Source organism: Perissodus microlepis, chromosome 14, assembly GCF_051167445.1.
Source record: "Perissodus microlepis isolate ML-2025 ecotype Zambia chromosome 14, ASM5116744v1, whole genome shotgun sequence".
In the NCBI taxonomy this organism is placed as follows: domain Eukaryota; kingdom Metazoa; phylum Chordata; class Actinopteri; order Cichliformes; family Cichlidae; genus Perissodus; species Perissodus microlepis.
The window spans coordinates 2,398,732-2,425,106 of record NC_140474.1 but is presented as its reverse complement, the minus strand read 5'-3'; the positions used below and the strand labels follow the sequence as shown (position 1 = coordinate 2,425,106).

At 44.8% G+C, this 26,375-nt stretch overlaps 1 protein-coding gene across 1 annotated transcript in view; it reads right to left on the bottom strand.

The window, feature by feature from the left end:
- Positions 1–690: 690 nt before the first annotated feature.
- The window catches only part of LOC146372851 (uncharacterized), a 41,293-nt gene continuing 15,608 nt past the window's right edge, over positions 691–26,375 (bottom strand). The window contains exons 2-4 of the mRNA XM_084950658.1: positions 9,138–10,719; positions 5,786–6,313; positions 691–1,748 (exon numbers count right to left, since the gene is read on the bottom strand). Of these exons, the coding sequence (XP_084806784.1) occupies positions 1,726–1,748; positions 5,786–6,313; positions 9,138–10,506 (1,920 nt within the window). The 5' untranslated portion in view covers positions 10,507–10,719 and the 3' untranslated portion in view covers positions 691–1,725. The remainder of the gene's footprint in view (positions 1,749–5,785; positions 6,314–9,137; positions 10,720–26,375) is intronic.

The window sequence follows — 26,375 nt, the reverse complement described above, 5'->3', positions numbered from 1 at the left end:
CAGGGGGAAGGCGCCATCACCTCCACCCTGAGAATGGGTATCAAGCCCCAAATGATAGGATCATGAACTAGCCCGTTTCCTGTTGTGTGATGGTATCAGGTCCTGCAAGCCCTCACCTGTTGTGTAGGTATCTGATGAGTTTAAGCACGTTTATATAAAACACATTCATTCTGCTTCTGTTGTTCATGAACAAACATTATTTTATGATCTGCATTCTTGCTTCATCCTGGATTTCAGCCACTATGAGGCCCTTCTGTGTAACTGAGGGAACGTGACAGTTAAACTTTGCACAACTTCATTAACTAGAACTAAAATGAATACGCTAAATGGCTACTGACAGCGTGGACTGCTTTCACTCTACTTGTACAAACGTGATCCTTTATTTAAAATGAAGATGTTGCAGAGGTCGCCAAGTCCTTTATAAAGTTTTGATCCACCTGTGCGACACCAGCGTCCGGCATACGGACGTCCTGGACCGTCCACAGGAAGCAGCAGCCGCCTGCTGCCAGATAATACACGCAGATCTACTTTAATACAAAGAAATCTCGTATTATTCCACCCGTTACGTAAAAGGATGAGATTATCGATATGCAGATTAACGAGCGCCCAATCATATTTCAGCATATCGCCCCGCCCTCCCCTCAAACCATAGGAGCCTTCAGGCGTGCAGATAAAAATAGAAACCTGCAGTTTAGTTGTTAGATTTTAGTCTTTATTGTACTATTTCTTTTCTTGACAATTTGCTAGCGGACATGTGAAAACTTGGACCAACAAAACATCATTATTATTATTATTATTTTAATTACAGCATAATCGTCGGTAACAGTGAGAAGATGTTTTTAAAAAATAAAAACAAAAGAAGAATTTAAACCAAACGGGAACAAAACAAACAAACAAAAAGAAACAGTTTGACTTCAATATTCAATGATGGATTTTCTTTTTTTTTCTTTTTTTTCTTTGTTTTAAATTCATGTACACAATATAACAGTCTAAAAACATTAAACACACAGAGCTGAAGACATTGCAGTGTTGGTGGGGAAGTGGCAGTCCTGGGGCGGTTTATATATGGAAGCAACATGGTCCTGCTGTACTGTCAAATATCTACGGGGGGCAAAGATGGGGAGGAAGAAGAAGAAGAGGAGGAGGAAGAGGAGGAGGAGGAGGAGGAGAGGGGGGACTACAAACCAAAATGGCCGTCGATATAAAACTAAGTCTTTTTCTCTCTCTCTCTCTTTTTTTTTTTTTATGTAATCCACCAATCAGGAGTCGGTAGAGCTTCGGGAAGAGAAGGGGGAGGAAAGTGGAATGTCTCGATTTTCATTTTTTATTCTTCATTTTCTCTCGTAGACAATATAAAATCTCACAGACAAGCAAAGAAAGGATTAAGAAAAGAAAAGACTGGATGTTTGTATCGGACAGAGGGGTGGATGGATGACGGATGGGTGGATGAAGGATGGATGGACAAAAAGAAGGGCTTGAATTATTGCTTTCCGAGTAATCATTTTTCTTCTCATCTACATGAATTGCATCTTTCTCTCCGTCTCTCGTTTCTCACCATGTTGGTTTGATAACATGTGATTACTCCATTTATTGGGAGGGATGAAGGGAGAGAGGAGGAGGACGGGGAGGAAATAAGAGGACAAGAAAGTGGAGGAGTTGGGGGGGTGGGGCTCAGAGCTCCTTGCTCAGCGAATCCCGGGCAGTTCTAATCCTCTTTGTGTGGCCTCACACGTTTCCCGCCTTTTTGTCTGGTAAATGATAACAGAAGAGATCGAAAAAAAGGATTAAAAAATTGGAAAAAAGAAGAAGCAACAGTCACATAAAAGGGTTAAATGCTGCACGTGTGTTCAGTGGTTTAGTACGAGGAGGTTGGTCTGACAGGACGCACACAGAGCAGAACAACACAACACAACGACAGCTGACGAGGACAACAATGAGTCGTCACATCATGGAGGATCACGTGACAGCTACTCTACCTGTGCTTGTGCTCTTTGTGCTCTTGACCTTGAGGAGGAGATTTGCCCTCTAGTAAATAAGCCCGACCACCCACTGCAGTCTGTCTTTGCCTCGCTCACACAGAAAAACCTCCGAGAGCGAGCGAGGGAGGAAAGTCTGTCCATACCCAGCTTTTCTCTCCCGTTGCTGTCTCAGCTACAGCTAGTGAGAGCTAGAAGCCACCGGAGGATCGAGGTCAGAGGTCGAAGCGCTGTGACAAAACCGGTGCCTTAAACGTGATTCGTGTAAAACTACCAGCAGGATGCACAGGAGCTTGTGCGATCACGTTTTCATGTAATTCCAGTTTGAACCACAAGATGGAGCCGCGAGTCAGCACGGTATCCAATCTGATCCGAATCCAGCACACATACGAAAGACGGACTGAGCACATCAAGTCCTGTTTAACGCCTCGAGACGTTTTTCACCGTCGCCACCTCTGCGTTTTGAGACCGGATGTGATGAGTGAGCACACAAACTGAAGCACGCTGCAAGCTCATTGGATTAACATCCTTTTCTGAGTCCAACGTGGCCATAATTTACTAAATTAACTCCTTGCTTTATTTTGCCAACGTTAAAAGGCTTTTAAAACATTTCTGCATCACTGATTCCCAAAGTGTGAGCTGCAGCCCCCTGCAGAAAGAATGCGGCTTTAAGGCACTTGTGCACTGGCTTCCCTTCAGACCCAAAAGATGCGTTTTTATATTATCAATGCAGTGACGGTTACAATAACACTTCATGCACTGAACTTGAGAGTTTCCACAAATTAATCTTCCTGCGTTATCGATCATTTCGGCAGCTTGGACTTGCACAGCATCCATATGGAACATAACAGAGAAACCAACTCTGTACTGGCCGGAGAAGAAAGGAGGTTTAAATGCACAAACATGGTAATTCTGTTACTACAGATGTAAAGACATCTGAGTCTTTCTCCAAGAGCTGTGCCACATCATTTATTTGGTTTCCAAACCTCTCACCTTCTCTGCTCATCACACACTGAGCCTTAAAAAGCTGCCAAATTGCTGCAGCATTTTCAGTTGGAAGCTCCACCAGTATGTCAACCAAGCAGCCAATTAGAGGGCTGGAAACTGAAAGCACAGCACCGAAGTGCCAAAAACAGAGTCGGTGTTAAAATGTGCAACTTTACATCAGAAAGAAGCCCGTTCACAGCCTGATACAGACACTGGTCTCACCACCAATTAGGGGTTAGGGGCGTGGCCTCTTTGACTGACAGGTGGACGGTGACACAGGTGGCTGTAGGTGCTAGTGGTCTGCTAGGCTTCACCTCAGCTAACTGGAGTCCCTGAACTGGACCTCTGGGTCGCGTTTGTGCTGTCGGAGCCTTTTGGAGTATTTTTAATGGCATCATGTGACCAATAATACGGCTGCTGTGAGGTCATTCATGCTAGCAGACGGTCCATGAAGTCTGAGCTCCAGTTTTGCTGAGTGAAATTTTAGATGCTTCATCCAAAAATCTGAACTAATTATCAGAGCTGAAATTTTCATCTGTTTTGGTATTGCATTTATTTCCATGCTGGTTCTTTGTGCCACCAAATAAAAACCCTTTACTGAGCGTTTCAGCAGAGCCCAGCTGCTGGTGTCGCAGACAGCTCGGCACACTGTCCTAAACACTGGGCGTTAAACCGAGCTCATTTTAGCAAAAGACTTGGGGCTTCAAAGAGACTCCCCGTGAACTGCACAGCAGCAGCAGGAGGAGCTGCGATCCTCTCTGCGAGCATCTGCCGGGCTGCAAGAGATCAAAGCGAGCCGCTCGCTGGACACCGAGCCTCACGTAGCGCTTGAATGAAGAGGAGGCTGGAAGTGATAAATAATGGAGGAGGAAACAGAGCACCTTCTGGTTCGCAGGCACTTCACCTCCTACTGCTCAGCGTCCAGCAGCTCCTGCCGGCTCCCTGGTGGGAACGGGGCAAGTGGTGGGAACAGGAAGGAAAAGAGCAAGTCCACGGAGCAGACCGCCCCCACGTAAAGAAGAGAAAAGGCTCCAAATGTCAGGAGATGCTAAATTTCACCTCCATCGTCACACTTCCTCGTGCCTGTCCTCGATCCTCTCGTGTGTGGGTCAAAACCTACCAAAGCGACTTCAACATCAAATTAGCTCTAACGGGATGTGCCGCAGAGCAGATGATCTGATATTTACATTTTCATACAAGTCCACGAGCAGCCGGCTTCCTCCCGCGCTCGCCAGCTGAGTCCCGGTCACTGTTGATGGCTTTTTGCTGCTCATCTGTGCATGAACTCTCTCTCTGCTGAACACTCGCAGGCGATTCGCTGCTGAGCAAACATCTACTCTACGACTTACTTAAAGGGATTCAGGAAGAACTGCGTTATGTTTACCGAGCGATCGCCCAGAAAAGCTGGCATGCCTATAAATACAGTGTGTGGTTCTGTGCGTGCACCTTTCAACGTACAGGTAAACAGCGTCAGTCAGTGCGTGGGCTGAATATGGAGCTGGTCACGGTTAGCCTAGCTTAGCTTAACGACTGAATGCAGGCGGGGTGAAACGGTAAGCTTTCAAACAGCTTTGAACCATCAGTCCCAAAATCAGCAGCTCCAGTTTGCCGTCACACCTGTATTTCAGCAGGAGACTGCAGTGAGTCGAGCACCAGTGTAACAGGGCTGTGGTGATATCATAGAGTGTAACGCAAACGGTGACCATAAGCTAGATTTTACCCCGGCTGCGGTGCAGGTCTCTGTCACCGCGGAGGCCAGCAGCTGGTTGGATTGGGGCTTCAAACAGCCACCTCCAGCTCTTTAACCTCTTATTGTACAGGTTCAGTAAGAAACATCTGTATTCACTCATCTACCTGCGCTCTCAGGTGTTTGGGCTGCTAGACTATACATCATCTCTTCTGACCACACTATTAAACTCAGCCAGGTCTTCATGACTCTGCTCCAGGCCAATCTTTCACCAGGACTCTGACCTGCTGTGGAGCTTCATCTGAGTCTAAATAAATTAGATTCAACTCTTTCAAATCGTGTCTTCTTATTGAATTTCAAAGTTCAAAGGAAATCCTGTTTCAAATTCAGCAACTGCATGTTTGTTAAGTCACCTCGGCCGCAGACAGAGTTCAGCATACATCTCAGTGCTAAACTCTGGAGCGCCTGTAGGCGTCAGCTGTTGAGTTCATGGATCTCGCCGCTTCTCTGCAGGCAGCTGTTTTCCTGCTTTTCATTTGTTTTCATTCTGAATCTGATTTTTTTGTATTTGTGACATTTGAGGAGACTGCTCCTCCTCCTGCTTTCAGTCGTTGCACAAAGATAGGCTCCTCCCCTCAGAGCTCCATGATCGCCACGTCTGTGCTAATCTGTGCTAACGTGTGTGTTACTTTACATTGTCACATTTCACTGTATCACGCGCGTGTGTGTTCCTAGTATCTGGCGTCGGCATCATAGCACCCGTTTAACCCATTGTCCACACACAGCTCCTTCTCTAATTGGTCGGTTGCTGCTGACATCACGTTTTGAACAATGACCACGGCCGCCTCTCTTAGATCCCTCTTCCTCATTTCCTCCTCCTCACCCTCCTCTCTCTGGTCATGTGAATCTTCAGCATCGTGACAACCTCCATTCTGCGGAGACTCCGCCACCCCCTGCCCTTCCCCCTTCTCCCCGCTAACAGCTAATGCTATCTGCGTCTGGCGGTCCCTGTGTGCGGCGCGTTTATTGCTATCGTTTGTTAGCGCTTCTTGCCGTTTGCCGTTAGCTTCTCCGTCTTTGCTGCTGCTGCTGTTCTGAGGCTCGTCAGAGTCCCGGTCGGCGTGCTCTAACTCACCGCTGTTCACGGCCGCCGTGGCGTTGATGATCTTGGCGTTGGCCTCATCTTTCACCCCTCCCGCCTCCTTGCTCTTCTTCATGGGGCTGCTCCCCGTCGTCTTTTCCTCCTCCTCCTCCTGGTGATTATGTGTGGCGTTCTCCTCCTCTGTGCCGTTGGAGCAGCCGTTCTCCCCGTTGGTCACCGGAGCTTCGGCCGTCGTCTTCTCCGGCTCCTTCTCCGGCTCCTTCGCCACCTCCGCTCCACTCTCCTCCGCTGGTGTCTTCTCAGCTGCTGTCGCTGCATCTTTGTCGTTGGCCTCCGCGGTCGCTGCGGAAGCTTCGCCGTCAGCGCCTCCCTCCTCTGTCGCCGCCGCTGCCTCTCCTCCCTCTGCGGCCTCCTCCTCCTTGGTGCCCTCGCCCGTGTCCACACTGGTGGACTTGCCCTTCCGCATGATGAAGTTCTTCAGGGAAACCGCACGGCCAAAATGTGAGCGCTTGGCTTTGGCCGACTTTCCGTCTTTGCCGTCCTCTGTGGCGCCTTCCTCACCTGGAGTGGAAAAAAGCATTTGAGGTTAAAGTTCATCAGGTTGTGCATCAATTAGTCGCACAGGATTACAGCGGGTGAGTGGAAGAAGTGTTTATCAAGTGTTAGCAAATATTTATATTACTAAAAACAAAATTATTAGAGTCTGACCTCGTCCTTGAGGTCCAGATCTCTAAGCCTCTAACTTGTCCGAGATTTGTAGTAGCTCCACCTACGGCATCAATGTAAAAATCCCACGTAGCCTCATTCTCACGTTATCGTATTCACGCCGCTGCTCACCCAGCGCGGTGCCAACATTTAATCTAATTACACTGAAGGCTGTAAGTCCTTATCATATCACGTCTTATCAAATACATCCCTTTCTTCTCTTTCTTCTTGTTTTATGATTTCATTAATTTTGCTAATGTGGTCCTTTCTTACACTTGGCAAACATTCATGAAATTCATTCAATCACATTCTTCAAACAAACAGACAAATGTTCATTTGCTTTTTAAGAAAACAGTTGATAAGTAGTAAAACCAAAGATAAGCTGTCGAGTCTATTTTGTAAAGTGCTTCTGATATTTCTGTAGTTTGGTTTCTTTTTTAAGATTTTCCTTCTTCTACGTTAAGGATTAGGGATGGGTACCGGGGGTTCTGACATAAACGGTAGTAACCAGACCGAAAAGCAGCGCACATTTCGGTGCTTTTTTTTTCCTGAGCTGTGATACACTTTAGATTCTAGCCAATCATTTTACCTTTCCGAGGATAGTAGGCGGGTCCAGGTACGTACGTTCTTTTAGAGCAGAGCTACAGATTAAAAATGCCCAAGGCCAAGCGGTCAAAAGTCTGGCTGTACTTCACAGCAAAATATGCAAACTCAGCAGCCTGCAACAAGTGCTTTAAGCTGATACTGTGATACTGTCAAAGGAGGTAACACCTCAAATCTGATGAAACACCTGGCGACGCATAGCGTTTTTTTTTAAAGCCGAGAAATGCGCCGTATTTGATAGCTTGCTGCGAGACCTCACACCGAGCGCATCTACTGCGGGTGTGGTGCCTGTTATCGGACCCGGAGTTAGCAACATCCCCCAAAAACCCGAAGAGGAGAGTCCTGGCCGCTAGCCCTGCCAGTGTAGCAGAAATGATGATGATGATGATGCAGCAGCAGCCGTTCTTCTCTGCGTGAGTAGCTTAATGTTGTTCGTGTGTAATTTACGTTGAGTAGGCTAACCACGTTATTACATTAATGCATGTAAGGGGAACTAGCAAACATCATCATAGTTACATGCGGCTGTCTTCTTGTTTGATGGCAGATGCTCCCTTCACCCTGGCCAAAAAGGCTAAAATGACCAAAGAAAAAGTGGAAAACAGTTAAACATGAGAGGTTTTTGGACAAAGTTTGTGTTTTTTCCATTGTTTAAGCACTGCTTCCAGCCAAGAGTGATACCATATATGCCCCATAGCTGCAGAAAAGGCTAACATTGTTATCTTTTTACAAAAAAACAGCTGAACATGAGAGGTTTTTGGACCAATTTTGTGTTCTCCATTCTTTAAGCACCGGTTTGAGCACCGTTTAAGCACCGGCACCGTTTCAAAAGTACCGGTTTGGCACCGGTATCGGATAAAACCTAAACGATACCCATCCCTATTAAGGATCATTACACTGTTTCTGTTGAGGTCTTTTATTGTGAAAGGCAGGAACAGGAATAAGCCCTTTTGGATAACAATGACATCATGTTATTTAAGTTTTTTTCAGGTTGTGGTGAATATTTGAGCTGCCATGTTTCCCAATGAATAAAGTTTTTCTTATTTTAAAGCAAAAAAACAAGAACAAACTTGAGATTTTTAAAATTACAACATGAAATTTCAACTCTGAACCAAAGAAGGTGGAATATTTTCTGAGCCATTAAAGAAACAAATCTCTCATTTTCACTCTGCTGTGTTTTTGTGTGCAGAAAGAGCAGAAAGTAAAGCTTAATTTAGTCTCTTCTGTTGACCTAAGTTATGCTGTAATTTGAATTTCACATCACCCGTTGAATATTTTATTTGGGACAATGTTCCATTACATTACCTCCCCCAGAGTTAGCAAGCCTTTAACTCCTGCGTGTCCTTGGTGGACAGCGACAGACTGAAACGAGTGCAAACAAGCTGCCGGCTTCAGAAGCTGAATTTTTAAACGGTGTCCAACTGTGGCGCTGACAAAAACACAGCAACGCTTAAGACCTGCAGTCAGACTCTTAATACATCTCTGCTCGCTTTAACTTCCTCCAAAAGATCATGACGACTGGAAATGACGACGCCCAAAGTGCAGCGATTCTCAATCTAAAGGCCAAACCCCCAGTGCAGGTCATGTGATAATTGGCGAGATATTAAATGAGTTTCATTTGGTTATAATTTTAAAAACTGGATGAGCAGAAGCGAATGGATGGATGGAGGGATTTTAAAGAGGAACCTCTAAAGTTTCAAGAGCTGATGAGCGTAACCACCACCAACATGGTCACTCGTCACGTACGGATGCCCACACCCTGTCCTTTAGAAGAACATCTTGATGTGCAGAGTTGAAGCCGTTAAAAGGCTGCATTTATGAGTAAAACAAGCCTAAATTAAAGCAAGAGTCTGCCGAGTGTGGCTAACGTTATCAGCCTTGGCTCCTCCCACATTAACGCCCACATACCTGCAGAATGTGGTTACACACCTGCAGCCACTGGACCTGCACGTGCTTCACAGACAGCCTGGATAAAGACGGTTGCGACTGCTTTGGCTGGCTGACGTCAGGGTGACTGAGGTCAGATGAAGACTTCGTAAAGACCAGTTATGTTCACGCGCTCGACTCTGCGCTGACTCACCCGAGGCCGCGGCCGCAGGCGCCTCCTCCTCGCCTCCGGGGTGGCACTCCGTGTTGGTGCGTTTGCTCTTGGGGATGACCCGCTTCTTGAAGGAGGTCCAGATCTCGTTGGCGTGTTGTGTCACCGTTCCACCTGCTGCTACCGCCTTCTCCTCCTCACCTCCCTCTGCTTTCTCCTTCTCCTCCCCTCCCTCTGTCTTGCCCTCCTCTGCTCCTCCCTCTGCCTTAGCTGCTTCCTCTCCTCCCTCAGCTCCTCCTGCAGGCTCCTCGGGCTTGGCGTTTTCAGCGGAGTCTTTGTCGGAGCCCTTGGCCTTGCCGCTGATGCCGGACATGGAGGTGTCCCTCTTCAAGCCCTGGAAGGTCCAGGAGCGTTTGAGCTTCCACCTCTTCTGGCCTGACTCTTTGGAGTCAAGTGTGGAGGAGTCTCCGCCACCTCCTTCTCCCTCTGCTCCTTCCTCTTTCCCATCCTCACCTCCTCCAGTCTTCTTGTGTGCCTTCTGAGCCATGAGCTTCTTGAAGGAGTGCCAGCGCTTCATGTGCTTAGTGGTTGCTGACGAGGCCGAGGCTTTCTGTTCCCCTTCTGCACCTCCCGCTGCTCCTCCTTCCTCTACGATGGAGTCTGCAGTGGTGTTAAGTGCTTCGGGATCTTCCAGCCGGTCCAGAGACTTGGACCGGACCTTTACTGGTTTCTGGGGCTCTGCAGCGGCGCCCTCCTTCTTCTCAGTGCTGCGATGGGAGAAGATTCTCGCCACAGGCTTCCTGATCAAATCTCGAACTGTGGATTTCGCCTCCGCTGGTTTGCTCTTCTCCGCTTTCTTCTCGTCTTCCTTCTCTCCATTTTCTGCAGCCTTCTCTGTCGCCGCCTCACCTTCTGCACCTCCTTCTGCTCCTCCCTCCGGTGCTGCTGCTGCAGCTTCCTCCCCTCCTTTGTCGGCCTCTTTCTCCCCTCCTTCAGCCGCGCCCTCCTCGCCTCCAGCCGCGGGGGCGCTCTGCTCTTTCTTCTTCCTTCCACCCATCACCTTTCCCAGGCCACTCTTGTTGAGGAAGGAGTCCAGGAACGAGGTCTTGGGTTCAGAGGAAGTGGTGTTTTCGGAGCTCTGAGGCGGCGGCGCATCCTCGCCTGCCGCCGCGGCTCCCCCCTCCTCAGTTCCCACTGTGTCCGCCACCGCTGTGTCGTTATTCACAGTCTCTTTGTTTTCGACAACCTCGCTGTTGACGGCTGTGCCGTCTTTATCGACAGCCTCGTCTTTGACAGTCTCTGAGCTCGTGGTGGCGTTTTTGGCCGCTTGCTCCACCTCTGCTGGCTTATTTTCGGTGCTTTTTCCATCTTCCTGGACCACTGGTGCTGTGCTGGCCTCCGTTGCCGCCATCTCAGAAAGGGAAACCAAACAATAACAACAAAAAAAGTCTCTTCCTTCCGGCCTGCCTTTCTTCCCTGGCCTTCTGTCCTCCTCTTCCTCTCTCTCTCTCTCTCTAGTGTTTCGTTCCTCCCGCTGTGGTGGCGCTCTCAGGTCATGGAGAGCAGGGTTGAGAGCAGTGGCGAGGAGGAAAGATACTCAGCATCCTACTAGACCTCCAAACTCCTGCAGGAGGAAAAAAAGGGAGAGAGAGCGAGAGACAGATGGTTAATAGTCTGAAGCAACACCATAGGCGCTCAACGAGTCTGGTCTGGACTGTGCACCGAATGAGGAATGAAGTGTAACATGATAAGGAATCTCAGCAGGACACAAAATACAGGCATGTTTCCTAATCAGACACACACACACTAACCTAACCATAGCCTAACTGTAACCCTGACACTAAAACCACATATTTTGTCTCAAAAATTCCTTCAACTTGTGCGACTTGGATTTTGGTCCCTATAAGTACAGTAAACTTGCAATTTTTGATCCACCCAAAGATATAAATACACGCAACACACCTTGAAAAGGATGAAATGCAAAACCTACACAGAAGTGGAAGGCCCCGGTGTCGCGCTCGCAGGTTCTTGTAACGCACTTGTTGCTTTGCTTGTTGTCGTTCAGCACGATTTATTTTTTTTACAACCCCATCAGCCATCAGCATCACCGGAGAGTGGGACGGGATGTTAGCTTCAATCATAAATTGACACCACTTGTGTTCTTTATGATGTATAAGAACACAAGCACTGACTCAGCAAAAGTACATTTTGGGTAATCATCGTGTATTTTATAAGTTTGGTACGTGGCACCAATTAGACACTGTCTGTCTTGTTCTGAGAGACGCACATAAAACACCTGCTGGTGAGATCAGTGTGCTGCTGGTGTGGTTTGTTTTCATTGAGGAAAACTATAAAACACGACCAGACTGCTGCTTCCAAACATTCCTCGGTTGTAACACATTTTGACAGTTTAATGAATGAATCAGCAGATCAATGACTCACACACACACTCACACACACACACACACTCACACACGCGCGCGCACGAGTGCCAACGCAGAGTAATTTTCAGCTCTGAGAGTCCAGACGTTTAGTGCGCACAGTCGCACACTCTCAGAGGAGAAGGTGAAAAGAGTGAGTCAGATGCCGATGGAGAGGCACTCAGGTGGAGAGACAATCACACAGAGAGGCAGACGGAGGGAGCGAGGTGTAAACACATACATCACATGCTCCAGATAATCTCACACTATGCTGTTGCCACAACTGACTGACCGGCCAACTGGATGGCTTACTGGTCGACTGCCTGTCTTTCTGGCTTGCTGATGGGACGGATGACTTGCGCTCATTATCCCGTGATAACTGAGCGGCGCGAGAGGCAGATTTACACGCCGTCTGATTTGTTGTTCAACACCTCTGTAGTAAAGATTTGGATTTACATAAATAAATCCCGGTGAGGACGATACGAAGCGTTTCTTGTGTTAGACGCTCGGTTTACCCGGCCACCCCAATCACTAATTTTACAGCACTGCTTTTACCTTTGCACGTTGTTACAACCATCTTACTCTAGAGTGAATGACATAAACTGCTGCCATACCTGCGCACACAAAAAGTGAAACCCCGTCATTACGCAGAAACAATAACTAGAAACAAAACAATGCAGCAAAAAACCACGAGGGCTCTCAGATATCACGGACGGCAATCACAGAGAGCAGTTACTGAGTGATGTGTGCACATTTGCACACCTGCGACAGACCTCGCTGACATTGCTCGGAGGAAATACGAACGAAAGGAAATCTGTGGGAAGAGCAAAGAGCTCCCTGCGACATAGTGCCACATCTAAATGACGCGTTATCTTTGCCCTCTTCGCTGTGACATTTGATACCAACATTATGTGGCTTCGCCCCAAAGTGCTGTCTCCCGGGCTGACCGACTCACTCATTTATATATTCACGCCTGCCAGTGTTGACGCTTTAAAGGTTTGGTGAGGGCAGGTGATAAAAGCCCTTTTTTGCTAAACGAATTGTTGTAATAAAAGATTGTGGCGACAGAGGACGGCGTCGAAGTGCTCCATCCATGCATCATTTCTTTGCTGCTTGCAGCAGTCTCAGCAGAGATGCCCGGATCTCCTCTCGCCATCTCCTTCATCAGAGTCACCTTCACGCCCTTCAGAGGAAGCTCCTTTCTTCCACTCTTAGCTGAGATTATACTCTTTTGGCCGCGACCCACAGCTGGTGGTCGTGTGAGCTCAGCTCAGTTCTCTTGTTGCCACAAATATACTGACTGCGAACGTCGGACGGCACATCAGTACGTCGGTCTTGCACCTTTCCCATCGCTCATTAACAAGAACTCAGGATACTTCAGCTCCTTGCTTGGGACAACAACTCCTTAACCAAGAGGGAGCAATCAGCCTTGTTCCAGCCTCAGACCTGGAAGTCTGACTATGATGTCCAAGCTGTAACAATCGACATCAAAATTATCCAGCTAGGAAGCTTGACACCAGACTGTGTGTGCAGCTGTGGGGTTGGGCCGTACAGTCGGGCAATAAAAACTGCCCTGAATTATGCAAAAATATATTTGAATAAATACTTTTATAGCCGTGGCTGCCTTAGCCACAATGGTCACTTCTTACTCGTGTTTTTCATGCTGTACTGGACTTTACCGCCGTCAGAAAGAGGTTTTGTATCATTTCATGTCTGAGTTATTGAATCTGGAAGCTCAAATGGTGAATATTTTTTCACCTTTACCAATGTCAAGCACACGAATGGGCCTGACTGGCTATTATTCATTTATTTGGTGCGTTTTAAAGAAGGGCAGCATTTAATAAAAACAAAAAATATACACAAATTATATGAAGTGACTGGAAAAAGCAGCAACATTAGAGTTAAAATCCAAGAGACAAAATAAAAGCACTGGCAGAAATAAATGTGACCATGTGGCTGGTTTCTGAGCCCCTGAAGGTTGTAGCCTAGGGATAGAAACACATACACCTCCGCTATCACACAATATTAAAATCACTGCGTCATTTAGCCGAAATAAACACAAATTAGGCTAGCAGCCACATGACGCTCAGCACATGCATTCACCTTTATACTATCCCCCCCCCAGCTGGAGCTGACTGATTTAACTCCAGCTCACTGGACTTCATCACGGTTTGTCAAATATCAGCCATCTTGGTCCCGTTCTTCCAATAATTGGTTTGTTTGCTTTCAGTCATCTGGCGACGCGTTCGCTCAGACTGTTTGGAAACATCACATTAGCAGCTGAGTTTGGACAGAGATTAAGAAGCTCTTGATCAAATATTCTGCTTATCAATAATTCAGACGCCGATGGGCTTGGTTTCATCAAAATACTTCCCAAGCAAACGTCGACTCGCGTTTACTTCGATATGTCATTTCAGTTCCGTGTTTTTACAGGATGAAAAATAGAATAATTTCATTGATGCGCTGCTGATTTATGCCAAAGTACAACAAGTCGTACAGACTGATGGACGCTGGCACCACCATCTGTTTTTCCATTGCAGGCTGCTTTGTTTTGGCTGTTTTCACTTTAATATTGATCATTATTAATCATTTAAGTGAGTCTTACAAAATCTACCAAAGAATCAGACCTGTGGGATTTTAGGGATGTTCTTTGGATCGAATCAAATCCACCGGACTCATCTTTAAACAAAGAGTAGTAGTGTCAGCCACTGGTTTTGTGTTCTAGGCTACCGGGTTATTTATGTGTTTTGTGACATGACGTGAGGTTATGGTACGTACCCCTACCCTAGATTTCATGAGCTGGAATACAGCAGGTATCACGAGGGTCCGACAAGCCCTAAAAAGTCAGGAGCTGGACTTGATAGTTTACAGGATCTACCTGCGTGAGTGAGGTCTGGCACAAAGGTCTCAATACTTACCAGAAATGCAGATGTGGGGCACACCTGGGCCACACATTAATTGTTATTTATTGATTGTTTAAGCAGACCAGAGAGGGGTAACCCTAACCCTTCATGTCTGCATCTGAAAGCCGTTTCAATCCCGTCTTTAAAGCTTCTAACAAAGTCTGAAACTCGTCTCACGCTCCTCATTTGCCGTAACGCTGAGCTTCAAAACTGACATAACCTAACAGACCGTTCTTTACATTTTTAATAAACTGATTCAAAGAACACTGAACATCAGTATTCAGCCAAGGCCTTCAGAGAGCGGACAAGTGCTTTAAATAAAACAGGACCGGTGAGAAAAAGTTGCTCTGCTGTGAATTAGAGGTGACCGATCATCTCAACCACGGATTCATTAAACGGGATTTAAGGATTAATCGCACGGCGACACAGGAGAATAGAAATCCTCATCACTGCAGCTTTAAACAGACATTATAGCATCAGTTGATCCAACTTTCTGCTGGGTTCTACCTCGATGTTTGAGGCACGTTCGCCCACACGAGACGAGCCGGGGCTTTGTTTCAGTCGCTCTTTATTTTGGATGGATTGTGTTTTTGTTGTGTTTCTTGCTGGCGTCTGATTACGCTGCAGCAGAGGAGCATTAGCGTGTTGGATGGTGGATGTGAGGCTGAAGCCCCGAGGTGTTGGAACAGCATCAGACAGAGGACGACGACAAAATGGAGGGAGGGAGCGAGGAAGGGGAGGAGGAGGAGGAGGAGGAGTGGCGCAGACATGGGCTGATTGTGAATCGTCTCTTTCTGTTCGTTTGCCTCTTACCATTCACCTCCGTCTGTCTGGTTTTTTCTCGTCTGTCTCTTTCGTTCTCGTTTGTTTTCCTCTCTTCTTGCACTCGTCTTTATTCTCTCCCTCTCATTAAATCTTTGTCTTTGGGTGTTTTTGCCTCTCCTTTCATGCGGTGTTCTCTTCTGTTGCTTCCTTTTCACTTTTGTTCATCCTCCTTCCTTTTTCCTCTCAGCCACATTCAGTTATTCATTTCACTCTTTCCGTCTCTCCTGCCGTCACCGTCTCGTTTTTGCCTTCGTGTCTTTTGTGATGCCAGCTTCTTCTTTCGGCATCTTTTGTATCACGTTTGTTCTCGTTCACCTTCCCATGTCTCCATCTGTCTCTCCATCTCTGACTTGATCTTTTCCCTCCAACCTGTTTGTCAGTCTTCATCTCTCCCAGCTTTATATTCATCTTTCTGATTGTTAGACCCAAATTCACCATTTTTATTTATTGTAACAGAGCACATGTCCCCATAACTAGTCTAGGGCTGCCATGATTAGTCGACTAGTCACGATTACGTCGACTATCAAAATCGTCGACGACTGATTTAATAGTCGACGCGTCGTTTGAAGCTTTGTAAGATCACAAAAGACGCAGGAATAAGTAGTAGGATTTAAGAGTGTAATAACGGACTGAAACAGAAGATGGCAGCACTGCATGTACAAGGATGACAGCTGCCGTTAAACCCCGAAGAAGAAGAAGAAGCTGTGTCCCAGAATTCATAGCAAAAAGTGTGTAAAGTAAAGTGTAAAGTGTGTGTGTATGTGTTAGTCCCCATAGGGAAATAGTTCCTCTGCATTTAACCCATTCACCCAGTGAAGCAGTGGGCAGCCACCAATGCAGCGCCCGGGGAGCAGTGTGTAAGGACGGTACCTTGCTCAGGGGTACCTCAGGGTAGCCGTTCAGTGGAGTCGAACCCCCGACCTTCCGATCATGGGGCCACCACTCTACCTGCTGAGCTATCCCTGCGCAGCCCAGCTCAGTTTCCAACAATGGCGGCGGCTAGGTAGTTTTAATATTACTCTTATTATTCTTTCTGGGTCACAAAATAAACGTTTAACATATTTTCAGGCGAGAATGTAGCTGTGTAAACCTCAAATATCTGCTCAGTTTATCAAGACACCACATATTTTCAAAAGCGCTCCGACGTTTTCGGAGACGTCTGTTACCCACTAGCTCGATAGCTAACCGGGGGCAAGGCTCACTAGAGCCGTGAGAACACCGGACTCCCGGCAAATAGTTTTCAAACCCACCGCCGTCTTTCGCTACTCAGGTTAAACATGATATATAAGTCACTGAGATAACTTAACAATGTTATTGTTATTATTATTGTTTGGCTTTTTTTAGTATTTTATTTGTTCCTGAGTAAATCGGTTTGGCTGAGATTAAAGTTATAGTTTTTACACAGCTGAATAAACATCGAGCAGACAGCTGATCATCAGAAGTGTGAGATGCTGGAGAATTTACTCCGGTGTCCCGTTATATTTTAGATAGCAAGGAGTTTATTAAACTTCACCGAAACAATCTCCAAATTTCATTAAAATTTAATAAACTATCATCTTGTCTTTATTTTTAGTTAGCACAGACCTTAAACACTTAAAGCTGTAAGCTAATGATAGTTATATAAGAGCAGATGCTGCTGGTGCAATAAGCTGTACGTTTTATGTCCAATGGATGATGATCTGATTAATCGACTAATCGCAAAAATAATCGGTGACTAGTCGACTATCAAAATAATCGTTTGTGGCAGCCCTAAACTAGTCAAATGATACATTTAAATGCTGATGTCCTCAATGTTTGCCACAGGAAGTAGGAGTCAGCCACACATTTCAGCAACATTTAAAATCGAATTGATTCAATCAAGCATAACCTTCACTCAGGCAGGCCACGAAGTCAAGCTCGGCAGATCAGCTGATCTCATCTGGTACCAGCCCACATCATCTGGTGGTTTAGCCGACTTCCTTCTAGACATATCAATGGCAAATATCATAAAGGACACTGAGCCAAGATGCTTAAGACCACCTACATTTGCTTCTGCAAGCCGCTTGGCAATCCACCACCACACCACTGCGTAAAAACTCAACACCACAAGTTCTGGAAACTGAGAAGAGTCCTGAAGCTCGTGTCTCCTGAAAGTATTTAAATAATTAAAATTTGGTCTAATGAAGTAAAGAGAATGGAATCGACCACAGTGTTGGTTCAGACCTGCTACACATCTATTTATGTTCATTTAACCTACAGTCACATCTGCAACCAGCTGTGCAGCCCACCTCACCCCAGCGTCCCTTTTTAAAATATTGTTCCCGACTTTATAAATATCATATCTGCCGTCATTGCCTCGTTCTGCTCTGAGGTCTTGGGGAAATATGAAAAGATGAAGAAAAAATAAAATCTATTTTGATTACACTGCTCCTGACTGGTACGAGAAAACGACCGTCTTCGTTTAACATGAGCAACGACCGCTATCGTCACGCCGGCATCTTGGAAAGGTTTAAACGAAGGGAGTGGATGTGGTGTAGTTTGTCAAGGTCAAGTGAAGACTCAAAGGGCCAACAAGATGTGTTGCGTTTGTGCAGCTGTGAGTTAAGTTGAGCATTGTCGATAATAATACATTTTAGGCACATGAAGCAGCTGGGATGAGTCACCTTCTGCGCGGGGCTGGTACAGACTCACTATGATGCAGTCTGTCTGTGAGCACCGTACGGCCGGGAGTCAAAGTTTAACTTCATGCAAAAGACCGAAAGCACACAACTGCACTTCAATTCCAACGGAAAGCAAAAGCACAGCTGCACAGTCAGAGCTTAGGATGTGTGTAATATGTGGAGTCAAAGCACAACACTGACTGAGTGAGACGCATGAGACTCGATACCTCTTTGTATCGTAACCGTAAACACAGCAACACTGCTGCGAGCTGAAGCAATTTGGAACAGCAAATACAGTTTGGGAGGATGTAATGAATTCATTTTTATCAACGTAATGAGAAAACATTTTAATGAATCCATCTGAAAGCTGCGTAGTGTTCACTAGCAATTTACTTGATTTGTTTTCCATCAGTCTTTGGCAACTTGCAACAAACATCTTTATTATTTCAGAGTTAAGGTTAGGGCAAGATAGCCGGACGCAACATTTAAACGCGTTTCCACACAAAAGATGACTCAATTTTGCCTCTGTAGCTTTATATGATTATGCTGTATGCAGCTAACACTGCATGACGGAAGCTAACAGCAAAGCATCAGCAGTTAGAAAGCATTTCACACTAACATGCTAACAGCTTTTCTTGCATCCTGTCTGCTCTACTCTGTGTGCACGGAGGTGTGCTCGCAGTGAGACTGAGAGCAGGAAAGGAGAAAACCTCGAACTGAAAGCAGTAAGACGCTCACGCTAACCAATCAATGAATAATCCAAAGGTTTATGTAAAGCCTGGTTTATGGTTTCAAGTCTTATTTAAAACAACATGATCCTCATTTTACACATTTTGGTTTAGATTACCACAAAACAAACATGGCGGCTGTGAAAATGCTCAGTTAAGGAGTCAGAGGTTGGACTTTACTAATCAGTGGCTCTGTCCATGTTCAGTATGTACATTTTGTAGATTACCTGACAGAAAGGGAACATTTAATCCATCTACGCCAACTGAAGCAGAAATCTAATATTTATATACCAGTATTTATGTACCAGTGAATTAGGGCTGCCACGATTACGTCGACTATCAAAATCGTCGACGACTGATTTAATAGTCGACGCGTCGTTTGAAGCTTTGTAAGATCACAAAAGACGCAGGAATAAGTAGTAGGATTTAAGAGTGTAATAACGGACTGAAACAGAAGATGGCAGCACTGCATGTACAAGGATGCCAGCTGCCGTTAAACCCCGAAGAAGAAGCTGTGTCCCAGAATTCATAGCGCGGCCCAGCGCAGTTTCCAACAATGGCGGCAGCTAGTTAGTTTTAATATTACTCTTATTATTCTTTCTGGGTCACAAAATAAACGTTTAACATATTTTCAGGCGAGAATGTAGCTGTGTAAACCTCAAATATCTGCTCAGTTTATCAAGACACCACATATTTTCAAAAGCGCTCCGACGTTTTCGGAGACGTCTGTTACCCACTAGCTCGATAGTTAGCCGGGGGCTAGGCTCACTAGAGCCGTGAGAACACCGGACTCCCGGCAAATCGTTTTCAAACCCACCGCCGTCTTTCGCTACTCAGGTTAAACATGATATATAAGTCACTTAGATAACTTAACAATGTTATTGTTTGGCTTTTTTCAGTGTTTTATTTGTTCCTGAGTAAATCGGTTTGGCTGAGATTAAAGTTATAGTTTTTACACAGCTGAATAAACGTCAAGCAGACAGCTGATCATCAGAAGTGTGAGATGCTGGAGAATTTACTCCGGTGTCCTGTTATATTTTAGATAGCAAGGAGTTTATTAAACTTCACCGAAACAATCTCCAAATTTCATTAAAATTTAATAAACTATCATCTTGTCTTTATTTTTAGTTAGCACAGACCTTAAACACTTAAAGCTGTAAGCTAATGATAGTTATATAAGAGCAGATGCTGCTGGTGCAATAAGCTGTACGTTTTATGTCCAATGGATGATGAGCTGATTAATCGACTAATCGCAAAAATAATCGGTGACTAGTCGACTATCAAAATAATCGTTTGTGGCAGCCCTAAACTAGTCAAATGATACATTTAAATGCTGATGTCCTCAATGTTTGCCACAGGAAGTAGGAGTCAGCCACACATTTCAGCAACATTTAAAATCGAATTGATTCAATCAAGCATAACCTTCACTCAGGCAGGCCACGAAGTCAAGCTCGGCAGATCAGCTGATCTCATCTGGTACCAGCCCACATCATCTGGTGGTTTAGCCGACTTCCTTCTAGACATATCAATGGCAAATATCATAAAGGACACTGAGCCAAGATGCTTAAGACAAAATAATCGGTGACTAGTCGACTATCAGAATAATCGTTTGTGGCAGCCCTACAGTGAATACCATCGTCTCCCTTCTCACCTGTCTGCAGAGATTTACTCTGTTCATATTAGAAAGTTTGAAAGTTCTGGAGGTAAACCCTCGCTGGCGCAGATAACTTTGTCATCATGCGAGGGCCTTCGGCGTCTCTCGGGTGCATTTCCAGCTGCATGTGTTTTCACTCTCTGTGATGGCAATCTAATCCTGCAGGACGCCCGTTAATGCAGCTATAATGGGGAAGCGTCAGAATGGCCAGTCACAGTTTTCCACTTCACACTGCGATAATAGCCCTTCTCTTCACACCTTCCTGATACCAACATGGACACGTAAAAACACTCAGTGCTGCATCCACACACAAATACACCACTCAGCTTCCTCATCTAAGCCTTCGCAGGTTTCACACTCACTGTCAAGCTCCACATTTAAACCTGCTGATGGTTATCTGAGGAACTGAAGCGCTCGTGGATACTTTTACTTCCAGTAACGATATCCCCACAAAAATATGGTTTACTGCAGCTGCCATTCACTCCGATTCTGTTCTGATCTGTATGAACATGATAAACAACACAAATACTGCCAACAAAGACTAAACCAGCTTTTACTTTCAAGACATTTTCCAACCTGCAGCACCTAAGTAGGCATAGCAATCTCAGTCCACACCCACCCTGTTGCAGGAGATGGCTCCGCCCACTGTGCCTGGTTCTGCCAAAGGTTGCTTCCTGTTAAAAGGGAGTTTTTTTCCTTCCCACTGTCGCCAAATGTTTAGTCGTTTGATTGCTGATTATGATTTGATTTGTCTGCATAACCAAGTCTGTACCTTTCACTACAATATAAGGTGACTGTTGTTCTAATTTGGCGCTATATAAATTAAAATTCAACGTTAAGTTTAAGTAGAGTTTCATTGTTAACAAGTAGAATTTTCCTGCTGTCACATTAAAGGAAATGCCTGAGGTTAATGAAATAAAGAGACTGTTCTTAGTGAAGCAGAAAACACAGCAGGAAGCCGACGCTGATGATTCAGGGCCGTACAGCGTGTGGCTCAAATTTGAACCAGATGGACCGTTACATGTATTGAGGGGCACATGTGTGACCAGGACATATCCTAAGATTCAAGCAGTCTTTGTTTTGCTCAACAGAAAGGTTGATAACACAGCAGCAGTGGAGATGAAGCTTCTGGTGGAGCCGCTTCACATTCAGCACTGCTTTCTTTTATAGAGACGGCAAACCTGAAGTAAAACTTGAAACTAAACTTCTGCTTATTCAGATAAACTGCTGGTTTAGTTTAAGTTGATCTTATTTTTTGTAAACGTAAGAATACAGATGTCCTTCCTCTCTTTTTCTAGAAGACAGCAGCATGCAGGGAATCTAAAGAGGGCGCGGTGTAGCCTTCACATTTATTATAAAGCTGTGTCACAGATTAAACAGGCGACATAAATCTACAGTATGTTGTAATGTTATACATAAAGCTGAGTATATAAAAAAGGCTCCAACGACTCGTCGCGTGACTTGAATTACTTTGAATTACTCAGCTATAAAAAATAAAAAAAACTTGATGCAAACGACTCAGTTGTCACCTTGTAACTAGTTTAATGTCGAGGCTGAGTCTGTGTACACGTTACTGTTTGTTTTACACAGTGAAAACTGGTAAACCTACAGTAGAATATAAGTGCATGTATGTAGATGAACTGTTACGTGTTTAAATCATCAGCCGTCCCACTTTCCATCGCTGTCATACCTCCAATAATCAGGGGAGCATCTAAAGGGGGGCACTGGATTCATTTCAAGGCTTTAGTAACATTATTTGCAATTTTTAGATTAATATAAAATATTCATGATATACACACACGCATAAAAGCACACAGCAATCTAGCCCATTCATGAGGTACAACAGCCTCCTACCAGGAAAACAGTCGAACGCCTGGAATGCTTTCCTGCATTAGTAAGAAAGCTCTCCAAGAAGACAAAGTAATGGCCATTTCATTTTACTGCATTTGTCATTATTTTTGTATTTAAGAAAATGTTCTCTTTCAAAAATATTAAGTAACAACAAAAGGTTTAGTTGCTTTTAACATCTATTATGTGCAGTTAAACTATTTAATTGATGTTAAAAGGCTTGTGTTTCTCTTTTTAATACTTATTATTGCCTTCTCATTCATTGATAGAATAAATAATACTGAATTACTGTAATAGTCGAAGGCTGCAGCCCTAACATAAAACAATGCTTTATTCATTTTCTGTCCCTGGGACATTATGTTGGACAATCTCTAAAGTATAATCTCAACAAATAACATGCTGATCATTGAAGACTTTACAACTTAACTTTGATTTTTAAATATATTTATACAGGTGCTCGTCGCTCGCTCTCTTATTTGTCTGGTTATTGTTTAGTTATCGGTGACAAAGATGGTCCACAGCTCAACGTCTGATCAGAGAGGATTTGTGGGTAATCTATTTAGTAAGTCACAGATGACATGGAAACACCGGTTCCTGTCCAATAGCTGACTCAGCAGTCGCCGCTTTACCTGGAAGCTTTTGTGGAGGTTAGTTATTGTTAAAGGGAAGCACAACAACAGCAAAAATAAGATGCGCCACCATTTTACCCGTCACACTGCTAATTTACATAATCCTGTTAGTAATTGAGTAGATTTTACCCCTGACCTCATTTTATTTCTGGTTTAACAGCAAATTAAATTACTGTAATTTGGTTTGAGCTGCATGTGAAGCAAAATGTCCGACACACAAACACAAACATCTCCAACAGCTGAAGGCCACAATTCCTGCTGCTCACAAACGCCACACTATTCAGTCCAAAGTGACAAAAGCCCAGTCTGACAGCGCGACGTTAGCACACGGCTCTTCAACAGCTTTCACACACTTAGAAGTAAAAACCTCTGCTTACTCAGTTTGACACCAGCAGAGTGACTTCATTGGAAAACATTTCAGAATCACGTGGTGCAGACTCGTTACTGTCCAGTGGATGTGTTGGGGTAGAAAAAATAAACTTTCTGATAAAAAAAGCAGAGGCTTCTTATAAAACATGCCCTTAGTGAAAGCTAGCTTTCTTCTGATTGGCTGCCCAGTCTGAAAAACAGGTGGGCGGGGCTTCTGGGTCTCAGATGACCATATTAGTAAAATCCACTGTCTAAGTTATCAGGTTGCAGGGACAGGGAAACGTCTTGAAACTTTGTGAGGAACCAGATGTGTAACAGTATAACAGATAACAAAGCAAACAGACATTCACAGGTTAAGTCATGCAACAGCGATAAGCTTCACTGTGTGAAAGTACCGGTGAAGGTGACATTCCAGGTGATGTGAGGTTACACTCATGAAATATCGAGCCCTGAACGCCAGCAGTCTGCAGCGCTTTGTAATAAAAACCATTAAATGAAACCAGGCCTGCAGGAAAAGGTCCACTTTACAGAGCTGACAGAAGTACAGCGATAAAGAGCCGGGATCTTCCTCCAGGACACAGTAGCTGCCGAGGGAATTGAACCTGTGACCTCTGAGACGGAGGCCGAGCATAGCGGCTGAGACGAAGGCAAAAGCATTCACAATTTAACTGAGCAGCCTTCAGACAAACAGCTGGACGACGACAACAGAGAGATGATCAGGGAGGGACGTTTCCCAGGACAGCAGCCTTTACACAGCGTGATGCATTGAAAGTGGCAAAAATCAGGGACTAACCTTGATAACATAACAGAAAACTCTGTCTTTAATATGCTGAACGCTGTACAGACAAAACCAATTCAACCTCATTTGACAACAAATTTCCAGCGCCTGCTGAATCAACAGCCTGAGGATGACAGATTACAGAGGGAACATGTAAAGTCAAAATTAAAGGCTGTGGATTTGTCCCTCATGCAAAAACCTCGTATCATCACAGGCGTGTATAGGTTTGTATTTTCACTCCACGCATACCATTAAAAACCCAAGGATAAGGTGGGATTTAATGGTATTAGCATTCCATTAAATAAAAAGGTGCACGTTTTTAACCACGCATCCATCATCAGACAGTTTCCTCTGTTTTCATTATAGATAAAATATTAAATAATGGAAAACTGAATTTTTAAATTCAGATAAGAAGAGCATGCAGGCAGGGTGGAGCGGGTGATTTGTGACTGGCAGCGAGAAAAGGAAAGGGAAGGTTTGGAGATGGCGGCGCTGACGGAAAGACAGGAGGCAGCGCTGAAGATGTCCAGATTTTTATTAGGGATGAGAGAGGATATACTGGACTCCAGCCGGACAGGAGGAAAGAGGAAGACCTCAGAGAAGACTGATGGATGTAGTGATGGAGGACGTGCTGAGGGTTGAGGCGACGGAGGAGGATGCTGGGATCACGTGGAAGAAAGAAACTGTTCTGTGTTTTCACCACAGATAAAGAACTGAAAACTGTTTTTCATTGTTATTATATTAAACAGAATAAAATTGTTGTTTTGTCCACTTGTTAAACAAGAGAGAAAATATAGAAGTAGTCCACAACGACTGAACGCTACCACAGAGCGCAGCTACCTGGGCTTAAACCAGCGGCCGGAGTAGAAGTGTGTATAAAACCGGCTCCGGCACACATGTGGTCATTTCATTTCTGGCTTCAGAGCAGCAAACGTATCACGCTTCACAAATACCCAGCTTACTGTTGCACCCAGACACTTGAGCCATATTTCTTCACTGATTCTATCAGCGAAGAAAACAGGACCAGGGAAACTGAAACCAAAATCCCGAATGGATTATTTGAACAAGGACTTTACCTCAGGAGTTCATTTCGCCTCGTTTCGTGTGCCGGCAGGTAACATCAGAGCATTTGGTGGATTAATCAGAGCCTAAAAGTCCCACACCGCGTCCCAACATACGACAGAAGAATTTAAATTCAATCGGAAACACAGGACCTGCTCTGATCGCCTTGATTACTTGATTGAGACTAATTACTTCTTTGTTCCTTGCCGGTTGTAAAGTTTGTCCCTGCTGGCCACCATACTGTCAGACTGTGAGCCAATCAGATCAAAGCAAAACACAAAGCAGCACATTTTGATTGATTGTAAAGCCAGGAGCTGATTTTACAGTGGGAGGGTTTAAGGACAGGTAAGGAGGCTTCTCAGAGGTGTTTCCTGTGAGTCTGAACAGAAAGTGAACCCTGCCTCTGCTGTCTGAAGGTGCTTTGGTTGGATTAGCATTACTGGTTCATTTAATACATTTGAAACAATTTGTTTATGATAATTAGTCTGAATAATTTTGGTAATATATTCAGTAATAATTTCAAACACTGGTTTGCTGCTGAAATCTAAAACCCAGTCAGAGATGACGGCACCCCAAACATGAGCATCGGCTTTCTTTGCCAGCCCGGGCCTCAGGCTCTGAGCACGCTCACATAATAGCAGGACGTGACATCATTTTGCTCACCTGCAAAATAACTGAGTGCTGCCCGCTTCACAGACATCACAACCGCTAAAATTATAACAGCAAAAAACCAGCTCAGTTGCTGCGATTCAGACGAGAGCCTGAAGATGGAGAGGTGGAGATCAAGATCAACGTGAAATGCAGCTTCAATATTCTCTGCGATAAACGGACAAGAAAGAGACAAAAACATTTTCCAATCCATGTTCAAACAGGCTTAACAGCCAATTAGGACCAAACAGAAAAGTGTAAATATGCATTTTCTGAGTTATCAAATGAAAACATAAAAATTCAGTCATATTCCAGTTTGCACTGCTGCAGCTTTACTGCACAGCCTCCTCCGGTGCTCGGACTTGAGCTCAGCATAGCTCGCTTGCTTCGTACCGATTCTGAAATGTTTCGAAGGCTGGTTCACGTCACTAGTCAATAATGCAATTAACTGCAGGCTGCTGCCCACGAGTGTATGAATATGAACATTTAAAAACAGCAAGTCTTTATTTTTTTGGGAGGTTTCACAGGTCGCCTGGGAGCTGAGCGTGAATCGCAGCAACATTACTGCTCTGCTACAGTGTGTTAGTAATTTAAAATGAAACATAATTAGGATAAAGTTATTGACTTGTTTTAAGACAACTTGTTGAAATATTTTTTAACAACATAACAAACGTACTTGGATCAAGTAAAACTTCAGCCATGAACATGACGTTATGGCAAGTTGTTAATAAGATAATGGTCTGTAACAGGAATCCTTCCTCTTACCCATAAAATCAT